At 42.5% G+C, this 26554-nt stretch overlaps 4 protein-coding genes across 4 annotated transcripts; 2 read left to right on the forward strand and 2 right to left on the reverse strand.

Annotated features, from left to right (window-relative positions):
- The first annotated feature begins 51 nt into the window (after positions 1–51).
- Positions 52–5600, forward strand: ube2ib (ubiquitin-conjugating enzyme E2Ib). Its single transcript, XM_084456699.1, has 7 exons — positions 52–169; positions 2423–2501; positions 2853–2936; positions 3737–3809; positions 3939–4048; positions 4347–4426; positions 4595–5600. The coding sequence occupies exons 2-7, from the start codon at positions 2436–2438 to the stop codon at positions 4656–4658; spliced, it is 477 nt and encodes a 158-aa protein (XP_084312825.1). The 5' UTR covers positions 52–169; positions 2423–2435; the 3' UTR covers positions 4659–5600.
- Positions 5601–11758: 6158 nt separating this feature from the next.
- Positions 11759–16620, reverse strand: LOC311323846 (uncharacterized protein; the record flags this gene model as incomplete). The annotated part of the gene is made up of 12 exons (XM_084456146.1): positions 11759–11892; positions 12115–12286; positions 12446–12544; positions 12630–12744; positions 12887–12999; positions 13158–13316; positions 13483–13646; positions 13746–13892; positions 14021–14179; positions 14310–14543; positions 14728–14887; positions 16579–16620. The coding sequence occupies 12 exons, from the start codon at positions 16618–16620 to the stop codon at positions 11759–11761; spliced, it is 1698 nt and encodes a 565-aa protein (XP_084312272.1).
- Positions 16621–17553: 933 nt separating this feature from the next.
- On the forward strand, positions 17554–19728 carry cfap119 (cilia and flagella associated protein 119; the record flags this gene model as incomplete). Its single annotated transcript, XM_084456147.1, has 8 exons — positions 17554–17577; positions 17721–17755; positions 17849–17914; positions 18133–18296; positions 18583–18653; positions 18936–19052; positions 19140–19218; positions 19565–19728. The coding sequence occupies 8 exons, from the start codon at positions 17554–17556 to the stop codon at positions 19726–19728; spliced, it is 720 nt and encodes a 239-aa protein (XP_084312273.1).
- A 163-nt stretch (positions 19729–19891) lies between these two features.
- Positions 19892–24716, reverse strand: phkg2 (phosphorylase kinase, gamma 2 (testis)). Its single transcript, XM_084455838.1, has 10 exons — positions 24581–24716; positions 23690–23798; positions 23431–23606; positions 23254–23308; positions 23079–23144; positions 22793–22956; positions 22598–22688; positions 22340–22493; positions 21977–22102; positions 19892–20954 (listed from the first exon to the last, which is right to left on the reverse strand). Exons 2-10 carry the CDS (start codon positions 23782–23784, stop codon positions 20709–20711), a joined length of 1173 nt encoding a protein of 390 aa, XP_084311964.1. The 5' UTR covers positions 23785–23798; positions 24581–24716; the 3' UTR covers positions 19892–20708.
- Between the last annotated feature and the right edge of the window lie 1838 nt (positions 24717–26554).

Here is a 26554-nt window from a genome sequence, read left to right on the forward strand (position 1 = left end):
TGTTCAGGCGGCAAGGAGGTAAGCGATGCAAATGGTCCTCTTATTTAGCCTTGGTACTTGGTAGAAACGGGTGGATTTTCAGGAGGGAAACTTTATAAGGTTTATACTGATAAAAGCACGATTCATTCCTGCGGTTCAAATATTGAAGACCTTACAGCCATACTGAGAGGTGAGAGATAGTCATCGGTGATGTTACAGATGTACTATTCTTGAGATACAAGGTTATTTAAACCGACAGAGTTTGCGCCATTTTCGCTACTTTGGTCGGTGCGTAAATGTGCGCCTCTTTGGTCGCCTTGGGTTCTTTGTCCTGCTGTGTTGTGAGTGGTCTTATTTTAAAACCTGGTGAGGTGCCGCTTTAACTCAAACACGGACCACCATCATGGCAACGAACGTTTGCGAGAGGAAAATAATTCGGGGAACGAAAGCTCATTTCCAAAACTAGATTTATAAATCATCGACAAGTGCGCAATTTCCATGCCATCAGGCCGGCCAGCCGCTCCGCGCCAGGATGTTATGGCGCACAATAGCACGCTAGCTAATCGGTTGCTTTGTGAGTATAGCTAGCCAACTTTGGGAGTCATTAACTTAAAGGTTTCATAGATTTGGAAATTATTGATGGTCTTAATCCTTCAGCTGGCTAAATATGTCGCTTAGTGATGATAAAGATGAGGACCAGCTGATTTGCGCAAATCTGTTGACTAGCTAGCTAGTTAGCCAATGCTAACTAGCCAATGCTAACTAGCCAATGCTAACTAGCCAATGCTAACTAGCCAATGCTAACTAGCCAATGCTAACTAGCCAATGCTAACTAGCTAATGCTAACTAGCTGCCTGTCTGGCGCAGAGAAGTTTCCGGATGTTCTGCCTGCGCCATAGAGGTTGCGCTCTTTGGACACTTTATTTAAAGCTGCTCAGTTGCTCATGAGAACACCTTCACAATCACACACGTGACTTGTTGTGGATGTTACCATAGCGCAGTCACTATATAAACGTTATTACAGCTACAGTAGTCGGGCTACATAACGTGACCGTCGAGTTGACCGAGGTGAACTGGAATTCCCGTTTTAACGGGACACCTGCACTCTGGGACAGCCTCGAGCTCTTTAACGGGACACCGTTTTAACGGGACACCTGCACTCTGGGACAGCCTCGAGCTCCAATCTGGCCAATTAGCAACTAACTGGGACATCCGGCTGAAGTGAAACAGGTGCAGCCCGGGACCGCTGCTCGGTCTGGAGCGATGCTCTTCAGAAAGGCATAGAATACATAGAATTACAATAAAACATACAGGACTATGTGTAACAATAACAATAAAAGTCGGAAGTCTAAAAGTGCAAAGTGCATGGGGGATGAGAACAGGGGAGAGTTATCTTAGAGTGCAAGAACATGACATTGGCACACTCACTAAATCAGACAATAGTCGCTTTCTGCTTTTCAGAAAGGCATAGTCGACTTGTCCGCTGTTATTACGGCGCTGCATCTTGTTTAGGGAAATTCTGCTTTCGGAACCTAACCAACCAGAACTCCACCAATAACCATAAACAACCCGAATATAAACCATAAACAACCCGAATATAAGGTATTTATGGCTAAGATGTTTGAAATAGGTACTTCTAGCCGCCGTAAGAAATGGTCGCTGCCTTTGAGAAATGTATTGGAAACATCGAAGCAGGGGCCTCATTAACAGCCACAGCAGTTCGTGGAGATTGTGAAACTGTACAAGCAGCTAGTGACGACACTTTTATATCTGATTTTATTGATTTGGACCTTTATGCTGTCCAAACGCCTCCAATCCATTAAAGTTGCACTGAAATGAAAAAAGCATTCTGTCCCATTTTGGTTCACATAATTTGTCAGTGTTCACCTATTCAACGATGTATGCCAAAAAAAATACAAAATTCTACTTGTTGTAATCTTATATCAGAATATAATTTCTTACTTCCTGGAAAACGGTAGGTCACGTGCAATGACGACAACGGGTACCTTAGATTTTAGGCTAATTATCTCACGACATCCACCCGTCAATCAACGCTATCCTTCTATCGAATCTGTCTAAAGTTCTTAAAATCCGTCCACTTGTCAATGTTCCAATCAAATTCCTCTAAACATAATGTCCCACCCTCATAGCTTGTTTGCGTCGGAAATAAGTCAAACTACGGAAGTTAGATGATCTCAAATTGTTTCAGTGCGACTTTAACGTGCTATTGTCAACAGAAATAAGTTAACAGCTTCGAGAATTAAGTGTGTGTGTGTGGCCAGTAGTCTGAACATTTGCAGGGTATATGTGGACACGCACGGACAGAAAATGTAAGAGCGAGAGATTTTGCATGGGTTATATTTGTGCACATCAGAAGCCCTAATATGGGTAGTAGTGGTGTTAAGAAAGCACACATGCTAATTGTCAACTTTTGTTGTTGCAGTACCTCACTAGTAATGTCTGGCATTGCGTTGAGCCGGCTCGCCCAGGAACGCAAGGCGTGGCGAAAAGACCATCCATTTGTGAGTAGCTGCATTTGGTGTTCTGCGTATAGAAATTCAAATAAGTGGTACAGCTGCAGATGATTGATATAATGGTGAAGTAGAGGTTTAAACTCCCTTCTGAAGTTCCTACTGTGCCTCTTAGTTTTCTTAAGGTTCCTGCATACTGCCCCAACCAACACCCAACATTCTAGTCAGCAGTAGTTGTTAGCATGTTGCAAGTTTAAAATTTAGCTGCAAAATCCATCCAACCATCACCAACAGGCAACAAACATGTCATACCAATCCAATGTTGGTGTTGGTTGGCGTTGGTATGGGGCAGTGTACAAACACCTTTACTCGATTGTTGTTGTTTTTCCGTGTCTTTCACAGGGGTTCGTGGCTGTACCGACAAAAAACCCAGATGGAACCATGAACTTGATGAACTGGGAATGTGCCATTCCTGGGAAAAAAGGGGTAATGCAAATTTATTCACAGTATGCATTAGACCTGACCCTGATTATTAGATTTGATTGAAGGAGCCTGATTTGAATGTCAATCTCAGTCGTATCGTTGCAGTCATCCCAGATCATGCAGATCATTCCATTCGGGCTTTATGGGGGTGCTGAATGTCTGCTTTTAGAATTGCCTGGTTTCTCACAACAAATCATGATACATTGCCTATTTTGGTGTAAATACCAGCCTATTAATAACGTGTGTGTGTGTGTGTGTGTGTGTGTGTGTGTGTGTGTGTGTGTGTGTGTGTGTGTGTGTGTGTGTGTGTGTGTGTGTGTGTGTGTGTGTGTGTGTGTGTGTGTGTGTGTGTGTGTGTGTGTGTGTGTGTGTGTGTGTGTGAGTGAATCGCCATGATAGACTAACTTGCAATAGCCTGTGCAGCATCGGAACAGCGACACCATGAGAGCAGCATCTTGACTGGGCTGCTTTTTATCATTTTAATACTGATGCTTCTACATTACCTACATTAGCAAATGCAGTCATCAGCAAGATTATTCTATAAATATCTGGTGGGCTGGTACATTACATATAGGATATATTTGATTCTTCTCTGCGGACAGAGCGCATCATGTAGCCTTCCACAGCTGTGTGCTCAGTAGCCTTGGCAAGACCTGTGCAATCAGATCAGACTATGTATATTCTTAGTCAGGGACAGCCCTAGTAGGCAAGCAGAAGTGTAAGGATTGGTGCAAAGAGGGTTTATAACTAACCTCAACATTCAGAGGATAAACAAGATAATATTTTACAATTCTCATCTGCAGACCCCCTGGGAAGGAGGCTTGTTCAAACTGCGCATGCTGTTCAAGGATGACTATCCTTCCTCGCCCCCGAAATGTGAGCATGTTTCCCCTCAGTAACAGATCTGTTAAGTAGTCATTACAGCCCAGTTCTGGGGAACGTTCTTTTAGATCCCTCATCTTTTCCAAATGGGTTTTCTGTTTATTTATTTTTCCTGTTCCACAGGTAAATTTGAGCCTCCACTCTTCCATCCTAACGTGTATCCGTCAGGCACAGTCTGCCTATCCATTCTAGAGGAGGACAAGGACTGGAGACCAGCGATCACCATCAAGCAGGTTAGGACAGCCTGGTGGCAGTACTTTACTGAACAGTGCCACCAGGTGGACAGGAGTGGCATTGAACACCTCCAACAGAATGCATAGCAAACTGCCAAAGCAGTTAAGAATATGCTGGTAAAGTGCTGTCACATGTAAATAGACACTCTGGACTAGAAACATCCGCTAAACTGCATTGCAAAAACTACTCTTAATAGGCATTTCATTTTTTCCCCCAGTTAACCAGTAGGTTGAAGTTTCTTTATAATGTGAGATGCAGTGTTGAACTAGATCTTATTATTATTTGCTATTTTTTCAGATCCTATTAGGTATCCAGGAACTTTTAAATGAGCCAAATATCCAGGATCCCGCTCAAGCAGAGGCATACACGATTTACTGGTGAGTGTCCTGCTAACAAAAAATATTGAGCCTTCCTTTATAGAGGGGAGCTCTTGAGACCTAGGTGTCTTTTTAAAAAGCGCTCTGAAGTCTATGGGTGACAAACTGGACTTTCCTATTTTCTTTAAATTATTTTTTTCTTCTCTGTTTGTTTATATTTGTTTTCAGCCAAAACAGAGTAGAATATGAAAAAAGAGTTCGAGCACAGGCCAAAAAGTTCTCCCCTTCGTAAGGCTGAAGACTTGCCTGGACATGGGCAGAAGGAATGGATCAAACACGGATCACCTCCCTATTCAGTTCCTCTGAATGTGCCCCTCACATTGGGACTTGCTTAAGGACTTCTATTTAAAAACTCCACGCGCATTCTGTGCCATCTGCTCTCCTCTGACCTGCCCTTTTATTATGTTGGTTCCTTGGTTCGGCGGGGGCGTGGGGTGTTACCAGGGATTGGGACCCCCCCCCCCCCCACCCACCCACACCCATTCACTTCCTTTTTAGTCGTTCTGACTTGTCTTATGGTGCGAGGAACACAGCAAAGCACCGGTTCCACCATCGGTTCAAGATTATCCCATCATCCTCCTCTTTCTAGGAAGAACATGTCTTGGTTGTTTTTTTTTTTGTTTTTTTATTTGTTAAAATGATGCTCTCTCACAGGGTATGTTCCTTAAAATGCCCCCCCCCCTCTATTTTACATGATTTAAATGATGTAAAATTTGCTATTACTTCAATGTCAGTATTTCAACTGCTGTATAATGAATGGCACTTTTGTACTGTCTAAAGCTGGGTTCACATACAACAGCCAAGACCATTTTAAACAGTTTTAGAATTTCTAAAACTCTAGTTCTAGAATGTGTTTGTCAAATGTTCAGAACTACAGTTTTAGAACCGAGAAGGCAGTTATAACTGCTTAAAACTGTCTTGGCTGTTGTATGTGAACCTAGCTCACTAGTGTCTCTAGATGGCTCTGTCTTGACTCTGACACATGTTTTCTACTCGGCATGCTGTAATATAAGATAGGATCTTCTGCCTTGGCTGTATCTCTTTTGTTACTTGGAGTGTTTGCTAGGAGGGAAAAGAAGATGGCCACATGGTCACTCCCGAGGGCAGGTAGGCTTACTTCTCTATCAGACTCTTTATGTTTATATGGTGCTTTGTTCATGTATGTGTTAGAATAAATAAAACCGTTTCTATAAAGCCTCTGCCACCTTATTGCCTTAAGAGGTTAAATCGACACTACTTCTCCATCAGGGGATGGTAATTTGTCAGCATTCATAAAACAACCACAGAAAAGATTGAGACATTTTCATTTCATTGCCGTTGGCCTTTATTTAATGCTTATAACATCTACAAGTAATTGAATATTTGAAATTTAAATGCTAGTTAGTATTCAAATGAAAGCACATCCTGTTGCTTTTTGGAGGGAAACTATTTACAAATGATGCATCAGGCACTGAATCTGAAGATGCGGAGAGTCATTTTGTGTAATATCAAATATGATTATAGATGTAAGATATGCTATAAGAAGTATAGAGAAGATATTAACATATAAAGATTTTTTTTTAGCGCATGATGGACAACTAATGATGGACAGTTGAAATTGTTTGACTATCAAGATCAACCTACCCAACGCGATCACTACCAATTAAACTTTGCCAGAGCAAAATCCCTCCCAAGTATCTGAGATGAGTACACTTGAGAGAGACTGGTAAAACGATACAAAACAGTTGGCAGTAAGAATTGTACCACCGAGGTTACGTTAAACAGCTTCAAACATTGTTCCCCCTAGCTTTAATGAACGACCAATCGGCATTCAACCAGGTTGTCTCCATCAAACAATTTCTGTAAACTAGCACCGATCATCGGCCCTGACGCCCTGGTCGACCTTGGGCAGGTGGGACAGGGTGCAGTACTCGTTGCTGTACCAGGGGATCTCCTGCTCCAGGGAGGTGGCGCTGCAGAGCCAGCATCCAGAGTCTTCCTCCAGGCTGCTCTCTGGGTCCGAGCTGAGGGACAGGCTCTTCACTGGGGCCCTCTGAGCAGGCAGGGGGGGGGCGGGGCTCTGGGCAGGAGCGCTGCCCAGGAGAGTGGCCTCAGAGACTGGGTCCAATGGGCTGTCGCCTGGGGGGTCCTGGACCATGGAGGGGAGGGGCTGCGGGGAATCCTTGTCCAGGACGGTTATGGTGTAGACTTGTAAGGTGTCCTCAGTCTTCAGGACGTCGCCTTCGTTGCTGGGAGCCACAACCCAGCTCTGTAATAAAAGTTAATAGTTGTGAATCTCATACAAACTGAGCAATATTGTTTATTACACAAGCTTAATATAGGACTTCCAGTTTAAAATTCATGAAAGGGGTAGGAAGGCTGGCCTACCTTGAAGTCCCCCTCACAGTCACGATACAGGGACTGGAAATAGGGTGCAGGAGTTGGGATGGAAGTACTTTTCCTCATCCTGCAACACAAGTAGAATAATTTGTTCAATATAGAGCAGTGCAATACATTTCTTTGTGAAACAGAAATGTACCCATTTTATAATGTATTATTGAACCTACTTACTTTACAATTGGGATGTAGCACAGGACCAGTAGCATTGGAAGGATGACGCAAATCAGGATTATGAATTTCCCCTCAAACAAAGAAACAACTGTGAACAAAATACAACACAAGTGTATTTACCTTGAGGATAAAACTCAGATAAAAAGGACCAAAATGGGATCAGATGTCTTCAAACTACAGTAGACCTATACCTGGTTTGTTATCTGTTTTCCAGTGAAATGCTGATGACCATTCACTCCATTGTCCACTGTAAATACGCTGATCCGGACTGGACCTGACTCTCAAAATGTATTGAGAGTCTGGTTCAAAATGCTGGTCATCCACGGTGATGCTCATTAAAACTGAGGAGAGCGTTATGGGCTGTGAACAGAGACCAGACACATTATGAACAGATGTTTTCCTGTCTGGTATTTTCTGAAACAGGGTTGATCTGAAAATGTCTTACATTGTCTTGGTGGCCGCTTCTGTGATACGACAGTTCATACATCAGATTGTTGATCAGAAATGAATATAGATATTCTTCATAGTTGCTCTTCCATGTGAAGTTGTATTGACTTGAGGTCCATCTGACCGTGAGATTGCATGGTGTTTTAGGTTTTACTGGGGAAAAGTTAAAAGGTGTTGAATATTGTCCACCAAACAAGAACAGTTACAGTAGCCCCCATTTAAGTGAATAAGTGATTTTGGTACTCTCAAGCTGTGTCCGAGAGAGAGACAGTCTAGTATGCAACGTTAAAGTATCTTACTGTGGTTCACAGGGCAGTATTCCTCAGCCAACAACTTGAAGCTAAGGTGTCCATCACTGCTGCTGTGATAATGAGTGATTTCAAAACGATCTAGCTCAAAGAATGTGTGGGGGTATGAATCCTCATCTTCAGGGAGTGTGTCGAATGAGCAGGAGTAATAGCTCTCAATCCATGTCAGCATACATAACTCTGTGTCTCTGCATGGTGAGAAGAGAGAGGGGATCATATAGAGGCCGCACTGTACTTTGTGAATTGAATTATGTGGAGAGGAGAGGTATGGCTCCGTGGAAGATTTGACAATTTTATTAGAATGTTGCTAATAATAAATTGTAATTATATCGTGCCTTTCCAGATGCTCAAGGTCCTAGATAATGTTATAGCTATATATTATGAGAAAGGTAGTGGGGTTACTGGATATATGAACTCACCCCTCAGTTTGCCGAAACTCCAGCCAGTGAGAGTGGTTAGCCACATGGGCCTCCTTTGGTGAGACGGTCATTGTGCAGTTGATGCTGTACAGGTAGTCAGTCAGACAACTGTAGTCCACATCTGCAAACAGACAGGCATAAGGGCAGCTTCACTCTTGAAAATACTGCAGGTCCAGCACTCTACAAACTACAGTAGGACCCCACTCATCAACGGGACCGAAGGTCGTTCGTATCTCTGAAATGTCCGGATGACTGAAACTTATGTTAAAATGCACCAAATTCAATAAGTGGTATACTTGTTTCATATAGACTGATAATAGACAGATAAATACCCTTAATTACTTGTGAAAATGCATCAAAATTGCAATCAAATAGCCAACTAGCCTAGCCTATAATAGACCTACAGTAGCCTAGAATAAAATAACCGAATTTCCAATTGAGTGCGTGCTTTGATCAAATCAATCAAAGCTTTATTTATATAGCGCATTTCATACCCAGAGGCAACACAATGCGCTTTACAGAGAACAAGGGAGGTGGGCAGACATCCCACCCCTACATATTCCAGAAAATACTGTACTTTATTCTCAAATGAGGCGTACGCTGCATCGATAGGCTACTGTATTCGCAGAACAACATGGTATAGCCTAAAACAACCCAACATTAGAACAATTAGAGCAAATGATAATCAATAAATAAATAAATGAAATGACAGACAAGTTGTCGTGTTTAGGCTATTGTAGCCTAAAAGAAAGTCTCTAAAACAACCGATGTAGGCTAACGTGGCCTAGGCTGTAGGCTATTATTTAACAAATACAGTAGGTCTAGTAGGCTAATCTACATGCTCACAACACGTCTGTGTTCCTGAAGTCCATTAACTGGGAATTAAAAATGACTCGATGCTGCTTCAGGTTGCTGACGCGCTTTCTGGCTACCAAGGAATGCAGCAGCAGACTCGTTTGCGTTTTGCGCTCGACATAGAGTAAGAAAGAAATGAAACGTGACGGTAGGCTACAGCCTACAGGCAACATGTAGGTCTACATACAGTTCTGTTTTTATTCACAGTAGGGTACAGTACTGTAATGAAAATCCCACCAGTAACCAGATAGCAGGCAAAAAAACAAAACGTTTTTTAAGCCCGTCCGGTAGACCGGGAGGTTCGGATCTCTGAAGTTCGGATGAGTGGGGTCCTACTTTATCTGCCAATCTCTCTCAAGTGGTACTGTAGTAAGATTCCAAGCATTGTTAATATCCCATTATAATGTCGTATCATATTTCAAAATAATATGAGAAATTAAATTGCGTAGAACTGAAAAGGTCGAATTCAGTGTTTTTGTTCATTTCCTTTGAGTTGAAAACATGGAAATGTAAACATGGAAATTCAGTTGAGCTCAAGGTAAATTACTTTAGTTAGTTGAGTCCCTTTGGGCGAAGTTGTCTTGCGTCTAACCAACTTGCATGGCAATGCATTCATCACAACACTCAGAAACAGCCCCAGTGGCAAAAATATTGAACATGGTAGAATATACTAGTAATGGATTTACCAGGTTCAGTTGAATTTCCATGCAGACAGCCAATATGGGAAGACACCAGGAGAAGGACGAGGCACAGCATCATTATAGATTACTGTAGGTGTTGGTTGAGAATCTTGTTAACGTTGGTTTATCACCTGTTTCTGTTTTCCCCAGTTTACACCGAAGTGATGTTTTTCAGCATTACATATCTATTGTTCAGAGGTTGAAAGTGGGAGGTTTCAGATAGTAGCAGCTGATAACCATCTCCCTCCACTGTCATGTAGGCCTACACGTACAGAGGAGGGGGTTTTTCTTAAGGGAGGAAGGAGTCAATAGAACCAGCCCTCAAAACTAAAGGCACATTACACTTTTTAAAGGGAGATTATACTCCAAAAATCTAAACTTCACATGCTTTCAGAACTCAGATCACCCCAACATTTACCCATCCCTTAAGGTTTGGGCTGGAACTGTGGAAACAAACTGTGGAGTAGCCTATAATGTCCCATCGATGGAGTCAAAATATGAATAAGTTGTTTGCGGTGGTGTGTGAACTGGAATTGAAATCTGATCTTTTCCCATTTCAAACAAGAATGAGGGTTTTTAAAAACTGGCAGGATATTTCCGTTTTCCTTGGAACATACAGATCATCTCCTAATGTATGTACAGCACACCCGGCCAACAGGGATGAGAAGATCCCTAATGTAGGCCTGGCAGTGTCACATGTAAATGTAGATTAGAAATAGATCAGATGAGGTTGACTTAACAGGGCCCCACTAAAGGTTACCAAAGTAGACTGTCTCACCACACAGGAAGAGAGCGTTAAAGAGGACTTCAGACATCGTCAATGCTGTATATTTTATTATCTCAGGCCAACCAGCATTTGCAGCACAGGAAACGTGTGTATCTTTATATATATATATAAACATACATGTGTTTCCTGTGCTGCAAATATATAAAAAATACATATTTTAATAACACACACCCACAGACAGGAGGTCAAAAACACAGACACGTCAGAACACTTGTAATGGTGGTTAAATATACAGAAATCTACATACCACAGAATAACTGCAGCCTTCTGATATCGGACTGTGGCCCTCAGCTGTCTGTATTTTTAGCAATATAGTTAGTTAACTCTCCACACGTTGCCTGCTAGCTTCAGTAACTACCTGTAAGTTAGTTAGTGACCAAGTTGTTCAGTTTTGACATTGAGCATGTATTGAAATATGGTTGCCCCTATCTACATCTTGTGGGAACATTTCAGCATCTGCTACGAACACTTTTTGGTTTAACATTGGGGACACGTTTGCTAGATAAGAGTCTTTCCGTCCTTGATTGCGATAATGTAGGAAGGAAACACATTCAGATGAACATCTTTGGCTTAGAATAGTTTTGTTTATTAGTTGTGAATCGGCATTGAAGTATTATAAATTAATCCATGTTATTTTCTATTATGACAGGTTCAGTCATCTTGAGTATGGGCTTTATGCAACTGTCAACATACTTTCTTACATTTCTATTTACATATTGCACACATGAGAACCAGTGAAAAGTAAAAAAAGAAAAAGAAGAAAGCTAAAAACTATGAAAAAACAAGGGGGTCTTTTTCATCATTTCAAGCTACGTCTGCATGCAGTAATCATTCAAATAAAATGTATTTGCCCAATAAAGCTTTTTTTACTAGTAAAAATATATATTTTGTGTGTTTGTCATTTGCTCCAGTGCTTATCATACTTCTGAGATTATATTTTACAGATAAAGGTTTCTAACCTCAATATGTACTCAAGGGGACCTGTAATCTCCATTCCTATCTACAGTACACAGAACGCTCTCAGCCTGATGATATGGGAATAAAAGAATGAAAATGAAACAATTAGGAAACAGTCCAATACCTTAAAAGTGAGTTTAAGGTGACTTAAAAATGGGACTCCTTGTTCGATGACTTTGATCTTATTTGATGACTTTGATACATTTCAGACACTCAAAATAATAAAAACCACAACAAAACATGATCAACAGTTCCTAGAATCTCCATATACAACAAACATAGTCATAGTGACCTTAGATGTGAGTAATCCTCTCCGGGTGTATCCACCTTCACTCACAGGCCAGTTTGCCATCGAAGGAGGAGAGGGTGATGGAGAAGGCCTGCAGCGCACACAAAGGGAAGCTGTAGTCCATGGAGAAGACATCCTCGGCCACACGCCCAAACTGCATCACCATGTAGTCGTCTGGGGGAGGGAGGAGGAGGGGGGTACCATGGGTAGGGACCAGGTAAGAGCCAGGGGAAGGGGGGGGGGGCAGCACAACCAGCAACCAGAGCGAGTGATTACTTCAAAAAAATTCCAGCGGAAATGTTTATAATCATTTATTCCACATACTGTGTAAACTGCTTGCATTAGGTGGCTATAGTATAGCCGCTGGATACTTCTAAAAACTTCATCTTATCTTACCATTGTCAGGGTGGACGATTTGAAAGTTTTTGACGGAGGCCTGTGTGACGCGGCCATGGAAGTTTAGCACGTAGGATTGCGTCGTCTCGTTCCAGCTGGGTGTCTTGTTAATCAGATTCACCAGGTTCTCTGTGTTCCCATTCTCAAAGCGGGAGAGCAGAGATTCAAGATCCTGAAGGGAGAAATATATACTAGTTGTATTGACACAATGTATTTACATTCATATAGACATCTGAGAATACAATATATGAATACACAATTCCAACTATATTCAAATCAATTCATCATCTAGGCCTAGGTATTTTGGGGTTGTCAGTGTCAAAGAATTTACATTTTTGGGGCGAATGCACACTCTCTCGTCATTCTCCATCATGCCAGGGATAATCACTGTCATTTTCCTGGGTCCCCTGAAACCTAGAACATTCTTCTCCTGAAAAGAAATAATGTATTGCATGTAGATACTGTAGGTAGGTGTACTATACAGGAAGGACGTCTGTGTGAAGATGAGGACTCACATAACAGATTGCTGCTAACTCTTGTCGGACTGATTCACATTCTTTAATAAAAGGCTTCTTGTCTGGGTTCTCTCCTCCATCATACACTGTGAACTTTGTTCCCAAGATATTTGACCTGAGAGACAGATTCACCTGGTGAGATTCATGATACTGATGTGAAGTACAAAGCAAACAAAAAAAAGGGGGAAAAAAGCCAATAGACAAACAAGGAGAGTGTGAATGCAAAGAACATGGGGGTGTGGTTTGGTTTGGTTTACCTTAATTTACCGATGTAGCTGTTTGTATCTCTGGACAGATCTGTGGGATCGATGGAGATGAGGTAATTTGATGTTTTACACTTCTTTCTCTTCCTGCCCGCCATTAAAAACACCTGAGAAGAAGAGTGCAAGGAAGGGAAGAGGAAGGAGGAAGTGATCAAAAACTGGCGATGACGGTACAACTAACAAACTTATTCCACACGTGCCTAAAAGCTGCCCAGATGTACATGAAATAACCAATATCAAGTGTGTAGGTTTTTAACATACTAACCCTCTTCCCATCCTTCTTCTCCATGTGGAGATAGTAGGTGGGGTAGATCCCCTTCTCCACGCCCCTCCTGTCCCGAGTGATCCTGCACTGGATGGTCACGTCTCTGGGGGCTGGGCGCAAAGCAAACTGCTCCAGGTCCTCCACTGAGACAGGGGAGGACTGACAGGAAGGTCACACACAAGTTCACAGAGGAGTTAAAGGCTATATATTTTCCAGGGGTGCAAGCCCACAGCTCTGAATTAAACAGGTTGTTTGATTGGGTATTCATCGTAAAAGTGAAACATTTATGAAGTAATGTGTAAAAGTAGACTTTTTGTCATCTTACTCTTCCAATTGAGTCGTTGTCTGACGAGGACTGCTTCCTGTGGTTGGTGTTGAGACTACCCAGGCTGGACTTTGTTTTCTCCCCTTTCTTAGTCTTTCTTGGGATTTTCTCTCTTTCAAGAATTTCATCATCTTTACTTTCATTGTCACTTATTTGGCACCTGGCTGTAGCGGATGGGACAACAAATTTACAGCCATGTAACATATTCAAGTTTACAGTTAGATAAGCGTCAGTTATATTGTAACATTCAATGGCTAACCCACATGTGTTCAGTTGTTTCTTCCTGGGTGTTTGGGGGACCGGGCTCTTTGACCAGTCCTTCCTGTCATCGTCGTCGGTGTCTGAAGGCATGTTGATCCCTGGGATCCCAAATTCCATGACTGAATCTATCTGAATGGTTGGAGGGGCTGCTGCAAATGAGGGGAGACAAGGTCATACACAAGAGTACTTATTCTAATGGTCACGCTGTCTCCTCCTTTAATAAGGACGACAGCCAGAGAATGATCATGGCTTAATTGTAGTATAGTACCCATAGTACCTGACTCAGAATGTAATCCCTCCTTCTCATCAACCTTGCATCCTTTCTCTTTCTTTCCAGGGGTGGGTCTTTTCACTCTGTCCTTCTTCTTTGTTTTCTTTTCTTTCTTCTCTTTCTCCATCTTCTCCCTCTCTTCTTCCTCCTCATTCTGCTCTGACTCTGAAACACACAACAGGTAGGAAGGACGGCTTTTGTTATGAATTATTATAAATTATTGATAATGGACTATTGACACACACACACACACACACACACACACACGGGACGCACACACAGGTTTAATTCTGACGTTTAGTCTGCCCCTTTTTCACAGCTTTCTTCTTGGTTTTCTTTCCCTCTGTCTGGTCTTCATTCTCCAGATCACATGTGGGCTCCGGCTGCAGGTCAGGTTCCGGCTCCATAGTCCTGGTGATGATGGGCGTCTCAGGAGGTGTCTGTTTTGAGGCTCCATTGGTTGTGATACTGAGTTCACCCAGACTGATTTCCTCCAACGGGTTATCATGGGCATGTTCAACATTGCAGTCTAACAAGAGAGAAAAGTACAACACCTTTCTATTTAGACAATTCTGAAATGATGATAATAAAAAACAGTGACTGTAGGTCTATCACTCTTATTGGGTGAAAGCAGAAGTGAATAAGTTTCTATTTAGTCAGAGAAATTCCTGAGGAATAGGCCTACTGAAGTGGTTGTGCAGAGCTTTGCTCACCATCCAAGGAGTTGTTGCTCTGGGAATGGCTGAGCAACTGCGCCGTGTCATCTGCCCCGCCTGTCTTCTGTCTGCTTTTCTTGGGGCGAGCGTCCCGATGGGCTGTGACCATTTGGGTGTCGGCCCTCCTTCTCTGCTGTTTCTTCATCATCAGGGAGCGCTGAGGGAGATTTTGGTATTAATTCCAAGTGTGATGTCTCTCCGTCAGGTTGAAAAACAAAGGACTTGTATATAGGAGCGTTATATCTCCAATAGCTTTGATGCATACATAGACATTGCCTACATTAGTAGGCCTACGTATTATGTAAGGGATATAATACACAACGAGGTGTGTTACCCCACTGGGGTTTGCCTCCAGGAAGAGCATTATTTTTAGACAACTGCATACCTCTGAGTGTATTATCCCTCTTATACCATGGCCACTTGCCAAAGACAACCCGTCAAGGACAAAAGGATGTGCCTCATATTTTCAACTTTATATCGATTTTACTTAACTTCTCCAAGAAAGTAGTTCCTAAAACAATTCATGTTGCTATGGGATGTCGAAAATGTGAATAACAACCGTCAGTTTGATATCGCTGTTCTCCGAGCTTGGTTACAGTTGCTATGGTCAGCGGGGTGAATAATTAGCCTAATTGCCCGAGTGGCAATTGGTTAAATTGGTTCACGAGATGCTGGGCTGGCTAGTGAAGATGGGCAGACCTAGGGTCAGATCTAGCTGTCAGAAACCCAACAACGTCGCACAACATATTTACAAATAGCTTCCCTATGAGTTATTAGGATGATATCATAGGCCTATTCACCTGCAGCCATATGGGTCAGTCTGGGGTGCGGATGCGGAAGTGCCCGTTGACTTAAGTGTTAAAAGTTCACTGTAAAAACACCACTTCAAGAACCGAAATAGTCAAAATAACAGGCTGAATACACTATCGGGGTTACAAATTCATCATTACCAGACTTGTTTTTCACTGCCGTTGTTTTCGCGTTTGGAAATACATGGAGGTGAATGAGCCATAGTTAGCCGTCAGCTGCATTCACTCCGATGTATTTCCAAACGCGAAAACAACGGCAGTGAAAAACAATCGGAGTCTGGTAATGATGAGTTTGTAACCCCGATAGTGTATTCAGCCTGTTATTTTGACTATTTCGGTTCTTGAAGTGGTGTTTTTACAGCGAACTTTTAACATTGAAGTCAACGGGCACTTCCGCATCCGCACCCCTCATTACGTCAGACTGACCAATATGGCGGCTGAGGTGAATAAGGCGAATTCGTAATCTAAAGTAGTATTACTTTCATTAGCCTAAGTGCAAACATATTAAAACTTGATAAAGTGACATTATTTAGGCCTACAGCCATAGAGCCACAATAAGGCTACATCAGCTTTTGACAAGGTGGTTTTGTAACGTTGAGACAGTGAAAGCTCATTAATTTCGAGCTGTGGTGAGGTTCTAGCTGTGCGTTTGTCCAGAAATAATGTACACCCTTCCAGCCAATCAGAATCGAGTATTCACCCAGGCCATGGTATAAGTAGGCCAGTTATAACTTTATAGTTATTTCTCAATAACAGCTCATTAATTGTGATAACTATATCAATATTTTCATTAGAACTACACCAGCTCAAGACCTCAACAGTGAACTCATCCCATTGTTTGCTCACTGTTATTCTTTATTTAATTTGTTTCAGATGTGCGTAAATGAACCCATCTGGCACTAATGACATCTTCATTCACTGTGTAGCCTAGCCTAATAGGCTAATAAAACGGTTTGATTTGTAATATCTCTTTTGTAGTTTCTTTGAGGTTCTATTTAAATGGTATTAATTTGTTCTATTAAAATTAAGATTTCTTTACCTGATTGTCCAGCTTTTGTTGACGTAAATCTGGATCCTCCATGGCTCAGGTAGTCTGTCCAGAGGCAATAAGATCCTCTACTGAGTACCCTCACAATCTAAACACTGTAGATATGTTTCAACACGAGAGCAGACAAGATAAGTCAATCAATAAGAAGTCCACAGACAGCCACCATTACACTTGTAGCCTATCAATTAACTCTGAAGCATGTGATTCATCCCCCCCTCCTCTCTCTCTCTCTCTCTCTCTCTCTCTCTCTCTCTCTCTCTCTCTCTATCTCTCTCTCTCTCACACACACACACACACACACACACCATCTGACATACCCACCTGCATACAACAGAAGGTAAAGTGGATTAAGGGGGGATAAAGTTCTTAAACCCATGGCACAACATAGCCTACTGTAGCCTAGTGTGTGAGCACTGGTGAACACTGGTGACAAAGCTGACCACTGACAAGCTACTGAGTTACTGAAAGCACATGTCTAATACATTGATGATAAAGGATAAACTTAATGTGTATTATTAGGCTACCATCTTTTTATACAGGTAGGCTAGTCAATTCAGAACCTTCAAATCAATAAATGAATAATAATTAGCATGAGACATAACAATAGCCCACTGTAGGCTATACAAAGTCAAAAGTGTGTAAATTCGTTTTAATTAATTGTGTAGCCTAAACAATCAAACCCACCAATGGATAATTTGCAATTAGGTTATGTTTTCTTAATTTCCAAGTGTTTGTCAATTTTTCATCAGTAGCATCATAAACAGCCATGAAAAGAGGCAGCCAGTCAGAAAGTGCAACACAGGAAATGGTGTTGTTGCTAGGACACCGTATGGCGATATAAACAGTTGCAGTTCAACAAAGAATTATGTTCTAGCGACATTTTCTTAACAGATGTAAATAGTCAACCTAATTTACAAATCAATTCCAGGTCGATAGGCCACAGTTTTGCTGTGAAAATATAGCGAAATGAAATCGGATGGGAAAATAAAGGTAAACTTGAGTCTGACCGTCTGTCACTATTAGCCTATGTCAACTTAGTTGAAGCTGCGTAACGAGTTGTTGGATACTATGATAATAACTATCTTATTGAAATAATAACTATCTTATTGAAATAGTGTGTTTTTGCTTGGTAGGAACCTCACCCCCTGAAACCCAAAGTGTTATTGTGGTAGGTGACATAATAACACATTTGGACTATAGATGTGTCGCCTATGAGAACAAATCTCTTTGATTTGAACACATTTGTCAATGTTTGTCTCAGGGCAGATATAAGCTACAATGACATGGAAGAACTTGACACCATGAAGTCTATACCAGAACTGGAGAGGTTTGACCCTCATTTGTTAAAATACTATTGTAGATTAAAATGTAATACTAATGCACACACGCGCGCGCGTACATGCACACACACACACACACACACACACACACACACACGCACACACACACACACACACACACACACACACACACACACACACACACACACACACACACACACACGCACACTCATTTCTTACACACATGTAACTTCTGTCTCAGAAGAACTCTATGCCGTGTGCTCGGGGTTGACCTCCCTGAGCCGAGGAGGGGTGTCCTGCTGGAACTCTATGTCCACACGGTGCTATTCTGCAGGGAGAGGAGCTTCAACTGGGAGCAGACATCAGCCCTGGTCTCCATCGTCAAGAGCATGCATCAGGCCAACACAGGTTTCTAATTGAACATCTGGAAAGACGCTATATAAATACAATTAATTTTATTATTATTAATTATTGTTATTGCTATTATTATTGTTAGTATTATTATTATTATTATTATTATTACTGTACATTTAAGATACTCATGAATAGCCTACATCATGAAAATACTAATAGTCTGTATTACTATATATTATATTATATATATTATAATATTTGTCCTACTGCAGTGTACATGTCGTTATTGTCTTTGTACAGTTTTATAACCTTTTTATCATTTTATCATCATTATTTACAGAAACTCCACTCAACAACATGGACCATTGTTTTGCATACTGCAGTGAACTTCTACTGTGCCACTCAGTCAGGGTGAATAAGACTGATCCTATATTTTATTATGGTTAGGACTTGGGCTCAGGAGCGAAATATCTCGACATGGGAAGGTCATAGAGACACAGGGTTTGGATTGGCATAATGTTCTCGACCTAACGAATGCAGCAATACCAAACGTGTCCTGCTCGCATGCACGTGTGCGCACAGAGCCACGAAATGCATTCATGGGTGGAGGTCTGCTGTCTGAACACCATGTCTAGTTGCCCATTTTTTCACTTACATGGCCATGTTAAATGTATTGTTCTTCCTCTGCCACAGCGACATCCCTTCAGTATCAACCTCTTCACCTCGGAGGAGGTCACCCAGATCTTGAAGTATTTCCTCAACTCCTACATCAGACACTCCAACCTGTACAAATATATATTTACCCCTCAGGTACAGACATAAACACTCAAATGACTTTCATACAATCTAGATGTTTGAGAGTAAATATACTGTATAATGTGATGTCATGTCTCCTAGGTACGTCTGGATCTGTCCTTGTCTTACTCTGGAATGCCAGATGTAGAAGAAACTCTTACTGAGGACTCAGTTTTATCAGGTATATAGATTTAGAAACTATGCAAATGAAAAGATATCCACACACTTCATCCATGTGAGCCAAAGTACAGAATGAAGCACATCATCCTACAGCCGTTATCTGCATGCACCAGATGGAGAAAGGGTGACAGAAAAGGAGCCAGAGACTGAACAAGAGAAAGAGCAGTCTATTCCTGAATCTCAAGAGCTTTCAGGCACCGCGACAGAAGTGGCTAGTGCAGGTATTCGTTTTTAAGTTATTATCACTTGCAAGGGCCCCTTTTCCCCAAATACAGAGACAACACATGCCTGGTTCTGAATTAAGAAACGTCTGTGGTAACTTGTGAAACTTTCTATTTCCTTTCTAGCAGGCCGGTCTCAAAAGGCAGAGCTGAGGACCCGGATTCAGCAGGAGGTGAGAGAGGAGATGCTGCTTCTGTCTGACCAACTGGAGCAGCGGCTAAAGGAGAGTTCAGATCACCTGAACAGAGCACTGGCTTCACTAGAGAGCAACCTCCAAGGGAAAAAGTAAAGAGGTCTATTTCTCGCAGTTCACGGAAACATTGCACTTGTCAAACTGTTTTGATAATTTCTGGGTGTGAGGGAGGAAGTCAATTTCACAACTTTGTCAACCACAAGGGTTAAAATGCTGTATGTTCATTTTATTATCAACAATACAATCTTGTTGGGTGATATCAGAGGCCATGTCATCTTTTTTTATTTTTACAATTATTGTACAAAGTGGAACAAGGCAGATTCATTCTTGATAATAGACACTTGTTAGAGGAAACCCTGTAAAATGGAATGAAAAGGATATTATGTATAATTATTGTGTTATATGCCACATCCAAAGACCTGACGAGGATAACAAACTTCTCTTTTTACATGTTAAGTGGGAGCTTTACTCAGGAATGACTGACTGACTTCTTCCTATGTTATATTGAAGTTTGTATAACAATGGTACGGAACATACAGCAACATAGTAATATCTCTAATTTAAGGTAAACAGTGAAATATAAGTGAACTAATTACAACAAATATTGGACATATATTGCATCTGTAGAGTACTTGATTGAAGATCAATCTTGGGTGAAAGACCATTTCCTTCTTGACTCATAAGCTGTCTGTAAACAAGTTCTCAACAGTTTATAAATACTTTGTAAACCCTTATTAAGTGTGTACTGATACAGTGGCTTAGTGATGATCATTTCTTAAAAACCATTGCATGCTATTTTGAGGAGACTCATATAGCTCTCTCTTGGATCCAGTAATTAATATGAAATATCTGGCGCAGACCCCTTAGTTATAAATAGCGTGCTGTTGTGCGTATTAAGGCTAGCAAAGGCCTCTAGTCCCTGAATTACTCATCTGGACCAAAATCAGCAGTTAACATACAGGCATACAGTAAGTAACACAACAACCTACATTCACATGGAAAATACAAGACGCAAAAGCTGTAACACCTGTAAAACTACATATAAACCATGTAGTTAGAAACAAGTATGACCTCTCCTAAGTTTCAAAGTCCTCCAAATCCAGAAGCATGATTTTAGCTGTGTTCTGGAAGAGGGCAGCACGGTTTTGCTGCTCCCCTTTCTTGACCCAGTGGCCATAGATCCTGAAGGCGCAGCCGTCGATGAGCTTGCGAACGCCCCGCAGGGAGTAGGGGTCTCTGGCCAGAACCTCCCGTGTCAGAGGCCTGGCCCTGCGGTAGCGAGAGTACATCCTGATACAGGCCAGCACACTCAGGATCAGGACCTGAGGGGGGGGTTGGGAATAAGAATCACAACTTACAACAGCAACATTTAGGATGTCACAGTCGTTTGACTTCTCATAATATCCATTCATCCTATTCATTCAGTCAAAAAAATCCCCTCCTGATACAGTAGATACAACTGAAACGCAACTATGATATTGACAGTACAAATAGCTAATTCTACTAATCACTGGAGGTTTATAAAGTCTGTTTTCCACCACATGAAAAAGCAGCAACTCGACTGTACTTGCTTTTGTTTTGGTTTTCCACTGCACAAAAGGTGAGTACAGCCGAGTTGAGTTGCTGCTTTTTTCAGACCACCTCCTTCGAGGTTCCGAACGAGCTAAAGCGAGCTGAAATGTAACGTGAAAACACTGTAGATCAGTGCACAATACTGACTGGTCAGGCAAATTGCAAAAGAAACTCAGTCAGAGAGCCACTTGTAGACGACTGTACATGGGCTCTCATCTCATGAGTAAGTGCTGATATGCGAAATTAACTAAATGGTTAAAACTCTGGTGGAGGCGGAAAACAACGGTGTGGCGGTGTTAAAGTTATGACAATCACCATGTATTCAGTGTTTGAGTACACTGGTAACACCGACAACCGTGGCAAGCCTAGTCTAATTAGTGGATTAAAGCGCATTGTGTTGCCTCTGGGTATGAAATGCGCTATACAAATAAAGCTTTGATTGATTGATTGATTGATTGATTAGTAACAGCTGTCAGGCTGACACATTGACCTTTTGTGAACATTTTTGTGGACCAAATACCAACCAACTGACCAAGCTAACTATAGCGATGCTGGTCGCAGCAAAAAAACACATACATAAAACTGACACCCATTGAAACACTGTGCCTAGGGAATAGGGAAATGTAACTCCTTGCCATATACATGTTTTTGTACTCTTCTATGTATATTATTTACTCTGAGGTATATTCTGTACATTCTCGCTGCTGTGGGACTGAGCTGAGTCAAGCTGAGGTGGTAAAATGCGGTGGAAAACCAACATGAGATAGCTTACCCTGAAGGTCTTCCTGGGACTGAAGTGTCGCACGTCGTCCTTTTGGTACAGTCTGAAGAAGGAATGGGCCAAGGCCTGTTCAGCAGTGAGGCGGAGTGCAGGGTCCACCACCAGCAGCCTGGATATCTATGTGGGGATTAGGACAAAGGGGAAAAGTAGTGCCAACAGGTGACGCTTTCCATTCAGTTCACACTGATATCCTATCAATACAATGTTGTAACTAACGGTAGTGCCTGACTACAACCCTGGTACACAGGTATATGAGCAGCATCGGGTAAAGTGTGATTTCCATACAACCTGCCTCCTTCACAAACCAGCCTCTGAAAACAGGATAGAAACCACCGTTCACACAGGAAGTCTCACCAGGTCTTTGACGGTGTCGGACCCGTCGTCCCACTCTGGGGAGCTGAACTGGTAGCGGCCCTCCATGATCATCCTCAGCATCAGCATCTGCTTCCTGTGCCAGAACGGTGGCGAGCCAGCCAGCAAGGTGAACAGGATCACCCCACAAGCCCAGCTGGCCAACAGAAGAAGAGGAGCCAGAGTGTAGAGTCAAGAAGATCATCTTTGCAGTTACCACTATGATTAATGTCTAAGGTACAGTGTCACTTAAAGACTTACAGGTCAACTTCTTTCCCATATCCCGGGTGCATCTCATCCATAGAGCATTTCAGTATTTCAGGTGCGAGATAGCCTGGTGTTCCACAGAGCTCTGACAGAGAGAAGTGAAATATGAAATCAAGATATTACAGTCACTGTATAACAAAGAATAATAAGGACACTATCCTTTACTATGACATCGAGCTTTTCTCTCACCTCTCAGTTTCTCTCCAGGCTCAAGCTGGACAGAGAAGCCAAAGTCGGAGAGTTTGATGTGTCCCTGGTCATCCAGCAGGATGTTCTCAGGTTTCAGGTCCCGGTGAACTATGTTAAGTGAGTGAAGGTATTGGACAGCCTCCAGGAGAGCTCGTATAATACTCCTGAAAAACAGACAGGCACAATAGATATTTGCCAAGGCGCAGTTAGGTATGGAGTTCATCATGTAAAAATGTGGATACTTGGTTTGCTTGTTATGATGAGGATGTATTAGTAGATCCCTCACCTGGTCTCCTTCTCACTTAGAGTGACCTTCTCTGTGAGGTAGTCAAAAAGCTCTCCCCTCCTCATGCTGAAAATGTAGTATAATAACAGAAAATGTTTGGATAAATGTTACATTATTTTCTGTTCTATGGGGTTATATTTGTATAATTTGCCCAGATGATCTAACTCCTACTTACAGGTCAAACACCAAAAATATGAAGGTTGTTGACTCATAGGAATCGATGAGAGTGACTAGAAATGGGTAGAAAAAGGAGTTGATTAACATAGGATCTTAAGAGATCATTTAAAGTCCCCCAGTCACCAAATTATCTTTCCCCAAGACACACAGTGACACATCTCCCATTCAGACTCACTAATGGAGGAGTGTCCGTTCACCATGTTGAGGACTTGGATCTCCTTCAGTGTGGAGGTCTTCACCTCCTCCAGCTGCTGTGCTGTCATCTTCTCTGCAGTGATTTCTATAATCTTCACAGCCAACTCCTGCCCTGTGTGTTTGTGCACACACCTGCGCACCACACTGCTCACACCTCTGAAAGGAAAAACATGCAGGTTTCATGTATTATTAACAAATGTGTTTACCATTGGGCCGATGGAGATCAGAATGTGACTCACCTGCCAATCACTTCTTTGGGGTCATACTTCTGATAGAACTCCTTGGCCCCCACCCAGTCAGGTAGCTCATCTCCAATCACTAAGTCCCGGGTCATGGTGGAAACCCTGTCTAAAATGAAGGGAGAGAATCACCTGCATTGTATCACCTATGCTCTTTACCCTTTTAACCGGGCATTAACAGATCAGGCGAGACCGGGAATATTAGCTAATGTTAGGTACTCCTGTGACCCCTGAAGCTAATGTTAGGTACTCCTGTGACCCCTGAAGCTACAGCCCTTCAAGTCGGACAGGACCAGTAGTACTTTATTTTCCTTGAGCGGTGATTTGAAAACTGACAGGAAATAACGTTAAGTTTCCTCCCACTAAAACTATATAATTTTCATGAATACTGATAAAGGGTAATTGTCGTTTTAAAGTGACACAAGTCATATCGGACATGCTGTCTCTTGATGTTAGTGACCACCACCGGCCAGGGCCTTAGGAACCTACATTTTAACCAAAATATACAGATGTTTTCTGGATAAAAGGTGAACAGGCAGTGGTGTTTTCTAGTAGGCTACCAGCCTTTTAGGGTCATGAAAAGTCCGGTTGTTTACAATAACATTTTCGTGACCATTTTATTTTCAATCGGGTTCAATAATATTAAACATTGGACGTTTCTCCATTTTAATGAAGAGCGATACGTGACAAACAGAAGCCCCGGGATCATGATGCTACATTTCGGATAGAAAATATGTGCTTGCTAAATGTGGGAACAAGTCTAACTTCAAGATATCGATCATTTAGCTATGTACTCACTGGCCTGTGTCGTCCTCTAACGTTACAAGTGATTTTGGCCTTGACTTTACGTTACAGATTGGATCATACCGGAAAAAAGCAACTGTTACTCACCTAAAAACGGAATCAAACAACGAGAATCATTTAATGGAATGGGCTGGTACCATCCACCACAATTGTACTGCTCTCAAACTGGACGGACATTAGCCATTAAGTGCAAGTGGGTTTCGAAGGGAATAAGTCAGCCTGCTAGTCTGCTAGCAACTGGGATTGTTTACATTCTGGACATGTAGCTCCATGTCATGAAGTGAGTGTAGCGCCACCATGTGGGCGGGGTGAGATGTGACAAGTGCGTCAACTTTTTTATTTTAGTATTGTGTGGGGGAATAGGGAAATCAATAAACAGTGGTAGCAGCAGTGGGATCAGGAGACAAGATGCCATACAGAATAGAGTGGGCAATTGAAAAGAGGAGGTAGTAATGACCAGGCTACGAATAGGACACAGCAACTTGGGGCTCTCCACATTATAGGGAAGTGTCAGAACCTTCCGGAAACAGAACATGCACTTCACTGCAGGAATTTTATCTCAGAAAAGGAAGGACATGATAGAATAGAATAGGATAGAAAGTTTATTTACCACGTGTAACAAGTACGGGTACAGGTACATTGGAATTCTTGTCATCGCATGGATGATTGTGTCTGTGTCCATGATATAGGCAGTGCAATTAAATAACATTGACATATATATACAGTTATGCAGTCCGTTGTTGTTGTCTATTGAATAATAGAGGGCATGGAGAGATCAGGGCTAATCTGAGTACCCAGAAGCTTTTGCTGCGACGAGAAGATCAGAGCTAACAGGAACAGGTTTAAAGGGCATATTGGACTGTGGTGGAAGTGGACAAGGCAGGAAGTATCTGGTCAGCGTTAAGGGAACAGGACTGACTGGTTTAAAGAGGCTGTACAGGCTTAGCAAGGCAGTGTGCCTTGCGCCTAGCCAATGACCTGAACGAGTTCTGTACTGTAGATTTGAAAAACAGTGGGACATCCCTGCCACCCCCACGCACAAGCCCCCACTCCAGCAGGGGCCCGGACATCTCCACAGCTGCCCCCCCCCTCCACTGCAACACAGCCTCTCTCCATTCTGGAGAGGGATGGACCACAGGGAACCTGAAAACACAGTCCTACACCCATCTAAGGCTGAGGTGCGTGAGTCCTTTAGTAAGTTGAATGCTTGCAAAGCTGCACGACCCATTATGTCCCCCCACAACCCCTCTGCCTGGACAATTACCCTCCCCCTCGCTACTGGTCTGTTCTGATGGACCAGTCTCTCAATCCCACTTCCCTGCCCTTGCTGACACCCCCCGCCCCAACCCTCTGAAGAAAACAAGGATCATTGGCCTCAATGACAAGAGACCCGTCGCCTTGACCTCTGTACTATTGAGGGCTTTTGAGTGCCTTGTACTGCTTCGCCTCAAATCAATCACAGACCCCCTCCTGGACCCTTTGCAGTTCGCCTACAGAACAAACACTACATTCGCCAGCACCTGGACTCTAAAGGCACCTACGCCAGTATCCTGTTTGTGGACTTCAGCTCTGCTTTCAACACCATCCTCCCACCCATACTGGAGGACATGCTCTCCCAGCTGCCCGTGCCTGAGTCCACCTGCAGGTGGATCACCGACTTCCTGTCTGACAGGAAGCAGCGCGTGAAGCTGGGAAAACAAGTCTCTGACCATTGGCATCGATTCCTCCTAAGGCTGAGTCCTTTTCCCTGTACTCTTCTCCCTGTACATGAACTACACCTCCAGCCACCATTCTGTCAAGCTCCTGAAGTTTGCGGACGACACCGCCCTCATCGGACTAATCTCTGAGGGTGACCAGTCCACCTACAGGTTGGAGACAGGTGGCCAAAACAACCTGGAGCTCAACGCTCTTAAGACAGTGATGTAGACGTCAGGAAGAATTGTATTTTGTATTTTACTCCTTTGCACTCTCCCATCTGTCCTTGCACCCTGTCTAATACCGTCTCTATCAGTGGTATGCACTAATTGATCAAAACAAATTCCTTGTATGTGTAAAAACTGC

Source organism: Borostomias antarcticus (genome assembly GCF_949987555.1).
Source record: "Borostomias antarcticus genome assembly, chromosome: 22".
Lineage (NCBI taxonomy): Eukaryota > Metazoa > Chordata > Actinopteri > Stomiiformes > Stomiidae > Borostomias > Borostomias antarcticus.